The sequence below is a fragment of the Sprattus sprattus genome (assembly GCF_963457725.1).
Source record: "Sprattus sprattus genome assembly, chromosome: 7".
In the NCBI taxonomy this organism is placed as follows: Eukaryota; Metazoa; Chordata; class Actinopteri; order Clupeiformes; family Clupeidae; genus Sprattus; species Sprattus sprattus.
The window spans coordinates 27,158,917-27,174,205 of NC_137926.1; the positions used below are offsets into that span (position 1 = coordinate 27,158,917).

The 15,289-nt window shown below is 44.4% G+C and overlaps 1 protein-coding gene across 3 annotated transcripts in view; it reads left to right on the forward strand.

Annotated features, from left to right (window-relative positions):
• Positions 1-972: 972 nt before the first annotated feature.
• LOC308367616 (zinc finger protein aebp2-like) overlaps positions 973-15,289 on the forward strand; it is a gene marked incomplete at its 3' end in the record, with an annotated part of 35,446 nt that continues 21,129 nt past the window's right edge. For all 3 annotated transcript variants that reach the window (XM_080841581.1, XM_080841582.1, XM_080841583.1), the window contains exons 1-6: positions 973-1,590; positions 4,029-4,239; positions 4,596-4,703; positions 5,794-5,980; positions 7,984-8,108; positions 14,707-14,774. In XM_080841581.1, the coding sequence (XP_080697707.1) occupies positions 1,052-1,590; positions 4,029-4,239; positions 4,596-4,703; positions 5,794-5,980; positions 7,984-8,108; positions 14,707-14,774 (1,238 nt within the window). In that variant the 5' untranslated portion in view covers positions 973-1,051. The remainder of the gene's footprint in view (positions 1,591-4,028; positions 4,240-4,595; positions 4,704-5,793; positions 5,981-7,983; positions 8,109-14,706; positions 14,775-15,289) is intronic.

Below are 15,289 nucleotides of genomic sequence, written 5' to 3' on the forward strand. Positions count from 1 at the left end.
GTTGAGTTGGCCCTGAAATACGCAAAGTGTAGTTTACCATACCTTAATCTAATCTTTATTTTGTTTTTATTAGACGTAATGTTAAAGGTAGAAGATGCAGACCACAGATGGTTAGGAAAGTGATCTCATTAGCTAAAATAACACAGGGAGGTCTGATGAAGCTTTGATGACACTTCCTCCCATTAAAATACTACAGATGTAGGATAGGACGCACTGAGGTGTAATGGGGCAATTCGCAGCTTTTTGAAGTGGATAGCTGAAGCGCGAGCTGTTGAAGATGTAGCCTGTTTGTATGTGTTGAGATGGACTACAGCGCCCTCGTGTGACAATGTATGAACAACAAACGTCTTGGACCGGACAAAATATCAGAAGGGGAAGAAGATAAAGTATTGTCAAACGCGCACTGGAGGTAGCACCAAATCATGCGGTCTGTATTGTCAGCGAGTCATATAACCGACGTATACTATAGTATCGACCTTTCTTTTAAATCCTGTAACTCCGTTACCCAGGCCAGAAAGTATGCATTAGTTTCATAGCATGCCTATGCTAGGCTATATCAGGAAATATCTAGAAATACGCATTTTATTTCTATGTCCCCCGTAGTCCACGAAACACTTTCACATTGGGTTTATATGTTAGTTATATTTGTTAATAGTAGCCTACTCCGTGTAGCTGGTGCAATGATACAGTGCGTTAAGTCAATTGGATTGGCTTCTTGCTTGCTTGACATCGACTACAACTCTAACGACAGTGGGCAACACACTTAGTAGACAGACCGATCCCAGTAACTCCATCTAATGAAATTTACGTTTCGTTAACCCATAGAATGTTGTATGAGTTTTCATGGTCAAGTTCGTGCACCTCACATTTTGCACTTGAACATACCCCTTGTGCGACATTACGTCAGTGTGTCTCCTCCCCCAGCGTCAGCTTTGGGTCAACCCATACCTGGTAGTTTACTGTAGGCAGCTATGGCGATCATCAAGTGATTATTAATGTATAGGTGCTCTGGTTACTGAGCTGCTGCCAAATTAGAGTTTACGCTGACACAATGGCTTCAACAACAGCTGACCACAATGGTGGAGATGCCCCAGCTGTCGACGAGCAGAGGAGCGAGCAACACTCAGAGTTGGTTGAGGAGGTTTCGGGCCTGATATCAGACGAGAAATCGTGCGTCACAGGGGACGAGGAAAGAGTTGAAGCTGATGGCGGGCAGGAAGAAAACGAAGAAAACAAGAAACCCTCACCTGAGCATGCCTTCGTTAATGAGGAACAGACAACGGGAGACTGCAGGGGTGAAATGTCAGCGGCTGTCAATGAAATCGAAAGCAATGTTTCGACAACGATAGAAAATGACAGTAGTGGTCCTGAACGTGAAGATGCGACACTTAAAGCACTGAAACAGGAACCAATATCTGTTGATCAAAATGACTCCTCTGCGAATAAACAGTGCACTGGATGTAAACCTAATGATGAAAGTACAGATAAAACTGTGACCGAGGGCAACGAGGATGAAAACAAGAGGCGAGTTAGCATAGAAATGTCGTCCTCTGATGGAGAGCCACTCAGTCGCATGGACTCCGAAGACAGGTTTGTATAATTTAAATGACCCTTTCAGGCTTATCAGATCACTAGCCATACAGACAATATTATGGTCGAATGCTGATTAAATGAGTAGGCTTGTAGCCTAGCAAACGTGAACCGTGGTGTGTGCAATGTTGGGTAGTAAGCGTAGCCTACTAGTCAAGTCTCACGTTTTATCGGTTCAACTGGCGTGTAATGTTATATCTTAACGTTACTGTGTAAAGAGCTCCAATAAACTCATGCAATTACAAACATAATGGCAGTTAACGTTATGTCACATGGGTAGCCTACATGTAAACTACAACGTTGATATTTCCTTTACGCTAAAACTGGAGCTTGACTGCATTCATAGTGAGCGAGCCTGACAGTCAGAGTGGAACAATGTTACCCAACACATCTGGGCGCCCTGACGCTTGGTGGCCAGAAGCGGGACACATTGCATCTTTAACGTCAGGCCTGCTCAGTTTAGGGGGAATTCCCAAATGAGTTACGCACGTTGGCCTTTTCGTTTCTGAACTGAAATTCTGTAACCTAGATTTTAAATGCAAAATCATTAATATATATACTTTTAACAATTAACCACATTGACATTGACCTTTGCTTCATTGTACAGCTACTTAATTTGTCAGTGTAACTAACCAGAACGGCTACAATAAATAAAGCCCTCAGCAGTGGCCTATTAATCAGTGTCTTTACAGCAAGGCTACTAATCCATGCTCTGAATGATTCTCCTACCTGAGCCAAAGGGCTTAAACTACTAAAAGTGCCTCTGGCCTGACCACCTGTTGAGAAAAGTTCTACATCTGGGCCTATCAGGTAATCAGAGCCTGCCATTTTGGCCCCACACTCTCTCTCGTCAAATAAGGCTTTATGTTTTCTCTCAGTTCATTCAGAACTCGACCTTAACCAGAAAAAACTACTTGGCTTTACTGGCACCTCATTCACCATGTTACAGTCTTGCCTCACCTGCATAACACTTCAGTATCTGAAGGGTCTTGTCCCTCACTCTCATATATCCCCCAGAGACTGGTGTTTGGTTCTTCCAGTTGATTATCTGCATTCTGGTTAAATGGCCTGTTATATTTTTTACTGTCTATTCCACATCCATGTGCTTCTCCACTGACTCAGAAACCTACCACGGTGGAAATCTTCTCAAAGATTACCATGCCTTGTATCAGATAATTGATTCAAAGTTATCAATGGATATCTGAGAACTTTTTCAGGGCTGATAACAATAGATCTGAAGCTCTGTTCCTTGCCTCACCATAAAATGTCTGTAGTTCCATGTTCTTGCCATTAACAGTTTGAACATGATGGTCCATGTATCAAGCAAATCAAATTAAATTGTATTTATATAGCACCAATACCAAGAGCCTGAACCCCCTAGAGTAAGCTCTAAGGTAATGGGGCAGAGGAAAGACTCCGTTGTAACAGGAAGAAAACTTGAGGGGGACCCTTCTGCTTGGGGCTGGTAGTATAGAAATATAGAAAAGGGAGAATCATAGACAAGCAGATAAATTCATACATGCGCCTTATAGGGGATACGTGATCCATACAAGATTCCATGATACAAGATGGTATATTCATGAAACATAAAGTATTGGTTGCAGAACATCTTAGTAGGAATAGACTAAAGATGAGCAGAGCAATGAAGCAGAAAACTATGTCAGTGATGGCATACATTTATATTAGGGGTAAACAGGCTGGCACACAGTCTGAACATGTATCATAAACAGAGTAGAATCTGTGTATAACAGTCTGGTGGGAATGGGTATCTGTAAGCAGAGGGTTTCTGTAGGTAGACTGCAGTAGCATCCCACAGTGGAGATGGAGTGCAGTCCTGAGTAGGAGGGGAGAAAAGAGACATAGTGAATGAACAGAGCTAGGTTGCCTTATATGTGTGTATGAAATAATAGGTTATGGAGATGAGGAACCATGCTTTCACACGCATTTGCAGGAAAAGGTGTTACTATATGGGCGAGAACAGAGACAGAAGCAGAATATTAGTAATACACCAATAACAATGCACTGCCAATTATCTAAACAGCAATGTTATTAAACTATGCCATGCCACAGGCTTAGCCCCCTCAGGAGTAAAAACCTGGGTTGGGGTAAGGGTAGGATTTGGATACGGACCCAGGTTAGGGCAAGGGAACGGGTTGAGGGGGGGAGAGGTTCTTAAGCAAACTTAAGTTACCATACATTATGAAATCCACCCTAGCCATTTATATTTCATGCATTCTTGTCAGATTGTTTGTTCATGGTTTCTGAGATGTCATTTGCCATCATATCACAATTAACTGCCAGCACTTTTATTGTCCTCCTCACTTCAACCTCCTGACACAAACTCACCAAGGATCTGCATCAGATAACATTCTCTGTCTTTTTTCCCCCCTCCCTACACCCCCTGTTCCCCCATTTTCCCCTCTCTCTCTCTCTCTCAGCATCAGCAGCACTCTGATGGACATGGAGAGCACGGCGTCCAGCGGCCGCTCCACGCCGGCCATGATGAATGGCCAGGGCAGCCTCGCTCCCTCATCAGCCAAGAACATGGCCTACGCCTGCTGCTGGGACCACTGCCTTGAGTGCTTCACCTCCAGCCCCAGCCTGGCTGAGCACATCCGCACTGTCCACGTGGATGACCAGCAGGGAGGGGTAAGTCCAAGCCCACACTCAGCCATGTGCACAGGCTTGATGTGAACTTGAGGTGTCGCAAGGAATAAAGTTAATTTGTGAAAATCAGCTTTGGACGGCCTTCTTAAAAAAAAAAAAAAAAAACACCGCTGTCCCAATCCTTCCCCCTTTAACGACAAAGGATCCCTAGCTTTTCAGACTTTGGGCTCAGTCGCAGAAGAACATTTAACAGAAAAGTGAGAGTCACTGCTCCATCCTATATCCTAACATCATTCTGCTCCTTGTTCACTGTATTTCTACCCGGCAGCACAACTAGGATATGTGTCCGCTGTGCTGTGCTTTAATCCCTCTTCGATGTCTTTATTCTGTACACACAGGAGTTCAGGTGTCTGTGGAAAGGCTGCAAGGTGTACAACACGCCCTCCACCAGTCAGAGCTGGCTTCATAGACACATGCTGACACACAGTGGAGACAAGCCTTTCAAGGTAAAACACGTCTCTCACATACACTGTTTACTTCACATACTGGGGTGTAAGTACAACTAAGCATAGAGTGCTATTGATTGGCTGAATGAAGTGGGTCACAAAATGTGTGGATATGTGTAGCTCATTTTCAGTGACCATATATGATGATTTCAGCTCTATGGTGAGGTGCCCTTACTCACATCTCATACGTCTCTCTCAAATTCAGATTTAGAGTAAGCTTTATTGGCATGACCATAACGTTCTATAGTATTGCCAAATCACTTGGATTGGGTGTATACATTATCTAGACGATAGACATCAGAAGGGAAAGGGAGAAGTGGAAACAATAAAATGAAATAAACATATTAATCATCAAGGAAATAGGGTATTAACAACAACAATAAACATGAACATTAACATACAGTGCCTTACATAAGTATTCACCCCCTTGGATGTTTTACCCTCTTATTGCTTTTATAAATCAGTCATGGTCAATATAAGTTGGCTTTTTGGACAAAAAAAATCACAAAAAAGCCCTCTTTAATGTCAAAGTGAAAACAGATTTCTACACATTAATGTAAATTAAATAAAAATATATAATGAAAATAAGTGATTGTAAATTATGTAAATTACTGTATGTAAATTATGTGAATTCATGTATTTTGCAGTGAAGATGGAGCACTCCTCATTTTATTCAATGAGGTATGAAAGCCTCTCCTCACTGCTCACTAGCAGGAACTCAGGGAGGACCTAACCAATATTTTTTTTTAAATATTTTTGCCTAATGTCTTCATATTTTGTGCACTGTGTCAGGAAGTGCAGCTCTGTCTCTACTGTTCCTTGATTGCAGTAGGGGTACAGTCTGTTTTCCTTGGGCAGCCAGGTTTGGCTGTGCCTACCCACCTCAATGGCTAAGTGTTCTGAGTCTGTACTTTTGTCAACATTGTTCTCCGATTCATGTCTGTGATTAGGGTCAAATAGGGTGCTAAAGTGGGGGCAGTCTCAAGAACTCAGGCTCAGGACCAGCAAAGTGAGGGGTCATGTTTATTTACTCCCTTTCTTTGTCCCTTTCTCTCTCTCCCCCCTCTCTCTCCCTCTCCATGGCTCATAGTGTGTGGTAGGCGGCTGTACCGCAAGCTTTGCCTCCCAGGGGGGCCTGGCAAGGCACGTGCCCACCCACTTCAGCCAGCAGAGCTCCTCCAAGTTGTCCAGTCACACCAAGATGAAGGAGGAGTCCCCATCCAAGGCAGGCTTGAACAAGAGGCGGAAACTGAAAAACAAACGAAGGAGATCTCTGCGTATGTATCAAATGGTCTTTCTTGTTCTACGTGAGAGTATGTGTGTTTTGGTCACACTCACACTCACACTCACACTCACACTCACACTCACACTCACACTCACACTCACACTCACACTCACACTCACACACACTCTGTGTCGCAATGCCTGTAATGGTACACCGACTTCCCCTTGACTGGGGGAGGCATTGTCAGCATCTTTCCCCATGGATCCCATTTCAGGGAAGTGAAGTGCCAGTGTGCAGTGACGGTTGGTGGTTATTCACTCTCTGTGGCCTGAATCAGTGTTTGGGTGCTCTCTTCCAGGCCTGACTTCAGCCTGCCCTGCTGAGATGGAAGGTGAAAGTACAGTTGTAACAGTGGTTGTATTGGGCCTTTGTGTAAAGCCATGGTTCTTCCTTAAATTGAAAACAAACATGGTTGTCTCTAAAAATCATCCAAAATGTTTCAAAAATCTGTTCTGTGTGATTCCTGCCTATGTAAGGAAGGAAGGAAGAACTATTTCATGATTAGTACCTAGTCCTATTACCAAGTATGTTGGAAGATTTTCTGTGGGCTCCAATAGCCTCAATCCTCTTCAGAGATGGCATGGACTTACGAAATACCAGACAGTTGATCACTTAATACATGGGTATACAGTAAGCAGAAGTTCAGATTAATTTCAGGCTTGTCGGCATTGATTGGATTGTCTGTGTGGATTGCTGGCCTTTGGTGATTGCTGTAATAAACTCTGAAAAGATCTGGGTAGGATTAAATGGCTTTCTTGCACGCTTTCCTGACTCTGCAGAAAGTTCCGGACAGCGTCTAGACACATGTGCAACCCTATCTGTCATGTGATAACCCCGACACTCACATGCTCACATGTTCCCATACTAAATATTTCTCTCCTGAGCAGCAGTCCCGGCTTTTTATTACATTTTTGTTGCTAAATTAAGCATTATGTAGGTTTTTAACATGATCTAGCCTGCCTTGCAAGACCATGTAGTTCATTGAGTTCATTCATTGACGGCAACTGGAAACCAGCAAAGCAATGAACAAAATCTGCTGCACGTGAACTAAAGCTAATTTTAAAATGTGGAAAAATATTTATGCCAATTTAATATCATGAGCAAGATCCTAAGTGCAATCAGTCAGTGCAATGCTCCCACACGCCACACGATGGCTTTAGTTCACACACAATGGATTTTGCTCATTGCCCGTCAGTGAAATTAAGGCCACGTGTTTCATCCAGTATTTGTACCCTCGTTAGTAATTGTGCATGGTGGGGGCTTTAACACACACTAAGGAGTTTCTAGGTTTAGTGTGAGAGTGTGTGTCAGCTGGAGTTGTGCCACCTAGTTCTGTTTGTGTAGGCTATGTACACTAAGCATGCAATGTACTAACTGTGGTGCATAAATGTAATGAATGTTAAATGTAGCATTCAGCGTATGCTCAATGGCTCAATCAGATGGCTCAATTTTCTCGGTGAGAGCAGCTGGTATAATAGAAACATTTCTTCACAATAGGTTTTCTTACACTGCTAGACTGTACCTGATTAATAGCAGAGCTTAAGAGTTCCTCTGGGGATGAGCAATTCCGTTTTATTCGTGATGGAATTAAGTTATTTACAACAGACGGTTTTTACAAACAAAAGACACTTCACAGAAAATCATGGTTTGGAGCATCTCCACTCTCTCTCTCACACACGAGAGCCAGCCTAGAGGAACCGTGGAAGTGTTGAAAGCATAACTCAGCCTTGCATGGATGAGCCTGACAATGTAGAACAGACCTCGAACTCAGCTCAAAGCTGAGTCAGAGATTGTCATCTGGACACCGCAGTTGAAACTGTCGTCTTTGTGGTTTGATGCTACTCCTCATTTGCGTCAGTTTATGGTATCCATATTTTTGATTCCACAAGTATCCTTTTTTCCATTCACCAAACAGCATTGTCTTTTTTTTTCTTTCTTTTCTTCTCTTTTCTCTTTCCACTTCTAAAGCCTTCCCTCATCTCTCTCCCTACCCAGCACGGCCGCACGACTTCTTCGACGCGCAGACCATGGACACCATCCGGCACCGCGCCATTTGCTTCAATCTGGCGACCCACATTGAGAGCCGTGGCAACGGGCACAGTGTGGTCTTCCACAGCACGGTGAGTATGTGGGCCTGGCAGCCTCGCAGTCGCCTGTGGGCGCGATCCTCCCTCCGCGGCTCTCCTACTCGCCTCGGCTGCCTGCCTCCCCCCCTTGGGGGGTTTCCGTGGCGTGGCGTGGCCGCGGCCACAACCACGCGGCCCTCTCAGCTCGAGGGGGAAAAGAGGGAAAGTTTTGCTGTGGATGGGATGTGTTAGCGCGTCACACATAACAGCTTGCGTTAGACGTGTCGGGGCGGATGGGCCTGGTCCAAGCAGAGGGAATAGCTTGGTTTTTTTCTGCAGTTGATGTGCAAAAGGGCTTACTCTGCACACAGCATTATTGCTGTAACTGGAAAACATCCTCCCTTCCTTTTTTTTGTCTTTTAGTTGTGTAAAGTGGTGCTCTGTGTCTGCTTTGAGGTTTGGAGTTCTAGGCCATTTGTATATCTTTCTCTCAGGAAAGGAGTAATTGCCTATCAATACCCTTTTTACACTGATACCCCATTGTTATGAAAGGATGGTGTGTGCGTGAGCGCGTGCGTGATATAACCCTAACCTAATTCAGACCTTAGTTCTGGTAAGGACATTAACATTATGTCAGCTATTGGTAAGTATATTAGACAGTGCATAAAGGAATCATTCATCCAGAACCCAGACCATCTACTTTGTTTGCCTAATACTTTCTTTGTAGTTAATCCCTCAATCCTTGTGCACAGCTGAAGTACTACAACTGTGTGCTTTGTTATAGTGTTATGGTGTTGTAACCTTGCTAATAATGGATGTCTAGACAACAGAAGTAATCACACTAAATATCACGCCAAATGTGCATTGCACTCTTAATGAAGCCTGATCTCTGAATAAGCATCTTCATTTATTTTTCACACCTGTGTCAGGTGCTGCATGTATGCCTTGATTCTATGACCATGGCTGCATGTGAATAAATGCCCGTCTGTCCATTCAGAAGCATGCGCACTCGACTGTGAATGGTTCTTTGAGCAGAGTTTTCTGAATGGCTTGCAGTTTCCCGTTGGCACAGCAGAGGGCAGTATGTCACTAATTCATGGACAGGGTACAGTATGAGAAACAGCAGGGCCGTCACGTTTTCTTCCTTTATTCTCCTCTCTTATTCTCTTCTTTTTTCATTAAAGAGGATCAGTGTTCCTTGGATCTCCCGCGTCTCCACCCTGGAAATGCACTGATGTGCTGCAGTCCTGTCGTCATTCAGTGCGTTCTTCATCTGGATGAGAAGCACATGCTAATGTTTAGTCACTGTGTGTGTGTGTGTGTGTGTGTGTGTGTGTGTGTGTGTGTGTGTGTGTGTGTGTGTGTGTGTGTGTGTGTGAGTGTGAGTGTTTGTGGGGGGGGATTGAGTGATCACGTTTGTGTGTCTGTTCTTGTGTGTGTGTGCATGAGGGGGGAAAAATGAACGTGTGTGTGTGTGTGCGTGTGTGCACACGTATGTTAATACAGGAGTGGCTCAGTGCTGGCAGGGCGACACGTTGCTGTGTTGAAATGCTCTTTTGTCCAAATAAGGGTACAGTGACAACACCTGTGTGTGTGTGTGTGTGTGTATGTATGTGTGTGCATGTGTGTGCATGTGTGTTCTTGAGCATGGTAGGACTGGTGAGCGAGCACTCTTAAATTCACTTTGGAGCGTGAGAGAGACTACAGTAAGGACAGAGTTCAGACAGGAGGCTTTGAAGGTGACAGCGTATCTATTTTTTCAGCGTATCTTTATTTATTTATTATGCTGTGTGACTCACACACAGCAGTGTGACTCATCATCGGCTCTGCCGACGTAGATGCAGGATAGATTCTCACTTCTAGAGGACACACACACGCACACACACACGCACATGCACGCACACACACACACACAGGCATATACACAAATAGAGGTACTATAACACCTATTACATCTGTCCCATGGGGCTCCTTGTCTCCTGTTTGTCCAAGTGATTATCAGGCAGATTGGAAGACACTGCAGAGCTGCAGCCTGCTTGCACAAGGGAGCCCCGCCACCCACCCCCTCCCCCTGGCGCTCTAGAAAAGCTGCTGGGGTGGGTGGGGGTGCTTAGGGGTGGCAAGGGCCGACATTACCTACTGGCACAAAAATGGTCTGGTTTGACACATGTACATGTGACAAACAATAAAACATGTGACCTTAAACGAAATACTTTGATTTACTGAATATTTCTATTAATACATTTATCAGATCCAACTTCCCCCCCCCCCCCCCCCCCCCACCCACACCCTCTCCCTCTCCCTTCCACCTACCCACATGGGAAGAGTAAGACAAAGACAATGGAGAATAAAAGACTCTTTACAAGTTGTGTACAAAGATGGCACTGTTTGGAACTGTGGTCACCTGCACTTGCCTCCTCCGCACTGGGACCTGCTGTTGATGTTGCTGTCTCTCCCTCAACACTCTCACTGTTTGTGCCAGCAGCTTTATGACTGAGTGGAATTGAGAACAAGCTAGAAGCTAGTTTGGTCTTTGCATTTTGGGTCTTTTAACTGACATATGTGATTGTTGTACATTTATTTATTGCCATTTCTTGCTAAATGCTTAGGTTGGCTATTATTTTTAAATACTCATATCTGCTGAGTAAATGCATGAAAAGGTAGTAGTCAAAGCTTAGCTAATGTTAGTCTGTGTCTTTCTAAAAGCCATAGCCTGAAGAGAAAATATATTATAATCTTTCTTATATTAAGCCAGGACCACTTTGCTGCAAGTTGTGCAAAGGTTGTTACGTGTGCTGAATACACTCTTAAGTCCAGTAGCTACCAACGCAGCATAGTTGCTGCTTTCTTTCATAGAATTCAAAGCTAATATCAAAGTCCGAGAACAATAACATAGTAAGAAGAAAAGGAGTTGCTATGTCTGGTCCGGGCTTGTAAAATATCCACACTGTCCGTGTCATCTAAGGTAACACTAGAGAACGTCTCTCTCTGTTTCTCTGCAGACTCTTCTCGCAAAAGCAGAAGGAACAGGTACGGGAGGGGTAGAGTGATCCGAGTTTGTCCACTAGTAAATCGATTGCAGATGGCGTCTTTCTCTCTGACAAATAATACAAAATAAATGCTAAAATAGTCACCAAATATTCTCGGGCAGCTGTTAATAGACCTGTGCGGCCCACCCGAGTAAGTTGTATGTGTGGGAAACACTGGCATGCCTGTGAGTCAGTGGTGCTATACAGCTAAAAGGGGCAGTGAGCGTTCAAACTACAGCGGTCTCTATTGAGCATTGCCTCCAGTATTTCTCCAACTCTTTCTCGTTTCTTTTCTCTCTGTCGCTAGCTCACTTTCTTTTTCTTCTCTCTTTCCTCTCACTCGTGCTCTACTTCTGGCATCCTTACAGCATACTGCAGTCCAAGAATTTTAAAAGGGGATTGGGGTGGGTTGTGGAGGGGAGGGGAGGGGTGGTTGGGGTGTGGGAGGGGCGGCGGAATGGGAGGGCGAAAGAAATCCATGAAGATAAAGCTTGGGAAGAGGTCAGGAGAGGTAACCACACTGTTGGCCGGGAGAGGGGAGGAGAGGAGCGTGCCAGAGGAGGGTCAGGATTAGGTGAAGTCTGAAGGTGAGCAATTGGTCAGGTGATAACAAAATGGAAGTACCTCCCCCCGCCCAACTCTCAACTGTGACTAACCCTTAGGCTGTGCTTAGGCAGTTGGGGAAAGAGATAGCAGAGCTGTTCACTGTTGTGGTCCATGGAGATATACTCAGCTAGAGGCAAATTGGAGATGGGGTAGCTCTTGTTGTTGTTGTTCTTTTTCTTCTCCTTCTTTAAGAAGCTAGCCAATCCACTTTGTGGGATGCGTGGAGAGTGAAGCTGCATTCACAGGCAGGAAAGGTACCGACGGTTTGCCCAAGTGCGTCATCATCACGCTCATGCCTGTCACAGTGCCAGAGCCCCAATTTAGAAATGTCTCATCTGTTATCTGCATCACTCCTTCTACCTCATGCAGTTTTTTTCTCTTTTTTTATTTTCTGCTACATCTGGCGGTCTTTCTTCCCCTTTTATTTTTTTGTGGGTTTTTTTTCTCCAAATGGAGTGCCTTTGATGTCAGAGGTGTGATGACATCACAGTCATTTGAGGCTCATAACAACACACAGAGCATCAGTTGTTAGAAACACTCCATCAAACCTCAGTCCTTTTGCCTCTTCTCTGTCCTTGCTTGTCTGTGTGCTAGTTTGTCAAACATGCATGTTAACACAATGATATGTCATAGTTACAGTACACCAGGAATCTGCATTAACTGCGGTCTTGGAGTAAATGGAGTGGTGGCTTGCAGGGCATGCATATAACATCAGAAATCCACTGTGTAATAAACCTATGTCTGTCGTCACTGCACACAGAGCATCACTATTCGTTTCCACAGACAGACCATCTGTCACATCTGTGACTCAAAGTCAACACGCTCCACTGGACCGTCTGATGTCCTGTGAACCAAATTCCAAGCCAAACCGAGCTGACAGGAACTGAGCCTGATGAAATGGGAAGAAGGGGTGGGGGGAGGGGGGGCTGGACCTTCACCTCTGGGTGTGGTGTCGCCCCTTTAAGGGCATCACAGTGGCTGCAGATTAGTTGCGATGTGGTGCCGAGCCCCCCAGGCTAGAGACAGACTCCCAGGCCTCTCTAATTAAAAGGGCAATGGAGCAGCTGCCAGCGTGCTGCAGCCCAGCTGCATGCTGCTGACGTACATGCCGCGGCCGGAGCGCTGCCGGGCCTGTTGTTTTTGGCCGGCCGTGCCAAACAGACCACCGCTCTTCCTCTCCGCACATAGCTGGAGTTCCTCGGCACTGTAGCAAAACACAGAAAAGTGAGAGGACTTTATGGAGAGAGGTAACCACGGCGAGAGCCACCGACCCAAGCTAAACACACTTCACTCTGACAGGAGGAGACGGAAAGCAAAAAGAAAAAGAGGGAGAAGGAAAGAGGAGGTGGGAGAGAGCTAGACGAAAGGAAATGCGTTTGTTTTTGGTGGGATATCTGAACGTTATCCTCCTCTTCGAAAAGAAAGTTGTCCCTCCTCCTGTATGCAATCAGCTTTTACAGAATGACCCTCCCCCCCATCCTGTTTATACAACACATATTTTTATGGAAGAAATTCCAGGCTTGTGTGTTTGTGTTTGCATTTAAAGTCCAAATGAATGCCAATACTTGCTAGTGTATTGTAGCACTGTCCTACAATACATGCTTCCACTGCTGCTTTGAGGAGCTATCAGGAAATATGGCGAGTTGGATAAGTGCTTCATGCCTTGTTTGCTATCTCATCTTCTCCTGAAGCAGTTGGCACCAACGCATTGAATCACCATGTGTTGTGAGTCTAGTGAGACTATGCAGGCTTTGGTGCAGAGTTCAAAGGTCTAAAAGCCAGAGCTCGGTCACCATTGCTGAGAAACCAAGAGAGACATACTGTAGAAAAAAAGCAACTTTCTAGTGAAAGGGACGGCATATATATGTCTTCCACAGCAAGGGCAGGGGAAAGTTCCAGAAGTAAAATAAATGAAGAGTCAGGCAGCATGGTTGTAGGAAGTGTTTAATGAGTGTGAAACTGGGAATGAGGACAGAGTCCACCTACAGCATCCATTGGAAATACATAGACAGCATTTTTCAGACCATTTTAATTTGTATGTTTTCAAGCAATGTTTTAAAACCAAAACTATATCCATATCTTTACCCAGAATTGTGACCATGAATAGGTTCTCAGACACATTTATGGCTGAAATAACTTCTGAAGTTACAAGCAGGGTTTTCTTCCTCGTACATTAATGACGTTTGTTAGTTTAAGCCTAAGTTGACAAAGCACTCAATCTATGTGTTTTGTCTAGGTACTTCAAGTGTTGTTCCATTGTGTCTAGGTTAATGTATGCTTGCCCTGAGCTCTCACGCTCCTGAAGCATGAAAGAGGCCATGTTCATTATTCACTGGCCTCAGGATGCTTACAAAAACAGGAACCCTTGCAGCCCAGTTTTCAGTATGCAAGTGCTGCTATCTCTGATCACCAGCCAATATTTTGTCAACTTTTGGGGAGGTTTGTGCTCTCACATATGTGTGAAGAGCATGCCTCTGTTGGACAGTTAATTCTGTGATGTGTTTGAAGAGCAGGCTTCTGTCAGAAGGCTAATACTGTGAGTTGTGTGAAAGCATGCTTCTGTCGGAAGGCTAGTACTGTGAGGTGTGTGAGAGCATGCTTCTATCGGAAGGCTAGTACTGTGAGGTGTGTGAGAGCATGCTTCTGCTGGTCCAACCCAGATCCCATCCACTTGCTCTCCACTTTCCAAAGTCCTCAATCCCTCGCCACAGCAGTTTTATTTTCACCCATCACGCTTTTAACTGTGAGCACATCTCATCCAACATGAAATGCATTCAGCTCTTTTTCCTGGATCTTCGGCAATAGTTTGCCTCCATGGATTTTTCACTGTTGCTAAGATAACGTGCCTTACTGTTCTGTTCGTAACACCTTCATCATTGACAAGACATTGTGATAGGACAGACATACTTTTACTCAGTCTGGTAGAGGTTAAGAGACACTGTTTCTTTTTGAACATTTTTGAAATTCCTGTTTATCCCCACACTTAACCCTGAACCAACTTCATTGCGTCATTGCAGGTAATAGCAAGACGGAAAGAAGATACCGGCAAGATGAAAGTTTTGTTGCACTGGACACCAGAGGACATGTGAGTTCTACTATGTTCTTTCTGGAGTGGGTTTTGGGGACAGCCACCTAATGTCTTTTTTTTCCTAAATGTCAGGCCTGGCCAAGGTCTTTGGTTCTATTCTGTATGAATGCCTCCGGCTATGATGCTTTGAAACTATGAGGCTTTTTAGTGTCTCATTGTTACTCACGACCATAGCATTTAAAACAAATTGCACTGTCATAATTCTTAAATACATTTAGTATCAGTTGACTACATTGTTCAGCATTTGTCATCATCAGCATATTGATCAAAGTGTATGAAATATTTTATTTCGCTGTAACTAACTATTAGGTTACAACTGATCAGGGAATCTTTGTGTCATTCTCCCTTGATAGTGAGACGGACATAACAAGACTGTCGTAAAGTCTTCATGGAACTAGCAGTAGTATGTATCGGTCTAACTGTAGAAAAGCTTCAACCATTAGGAGGAGTAGGAGGAGCCAGACAAAAATGTTTTAAACATTTTTACGATTCACATCATCCGTTGTGTTTGA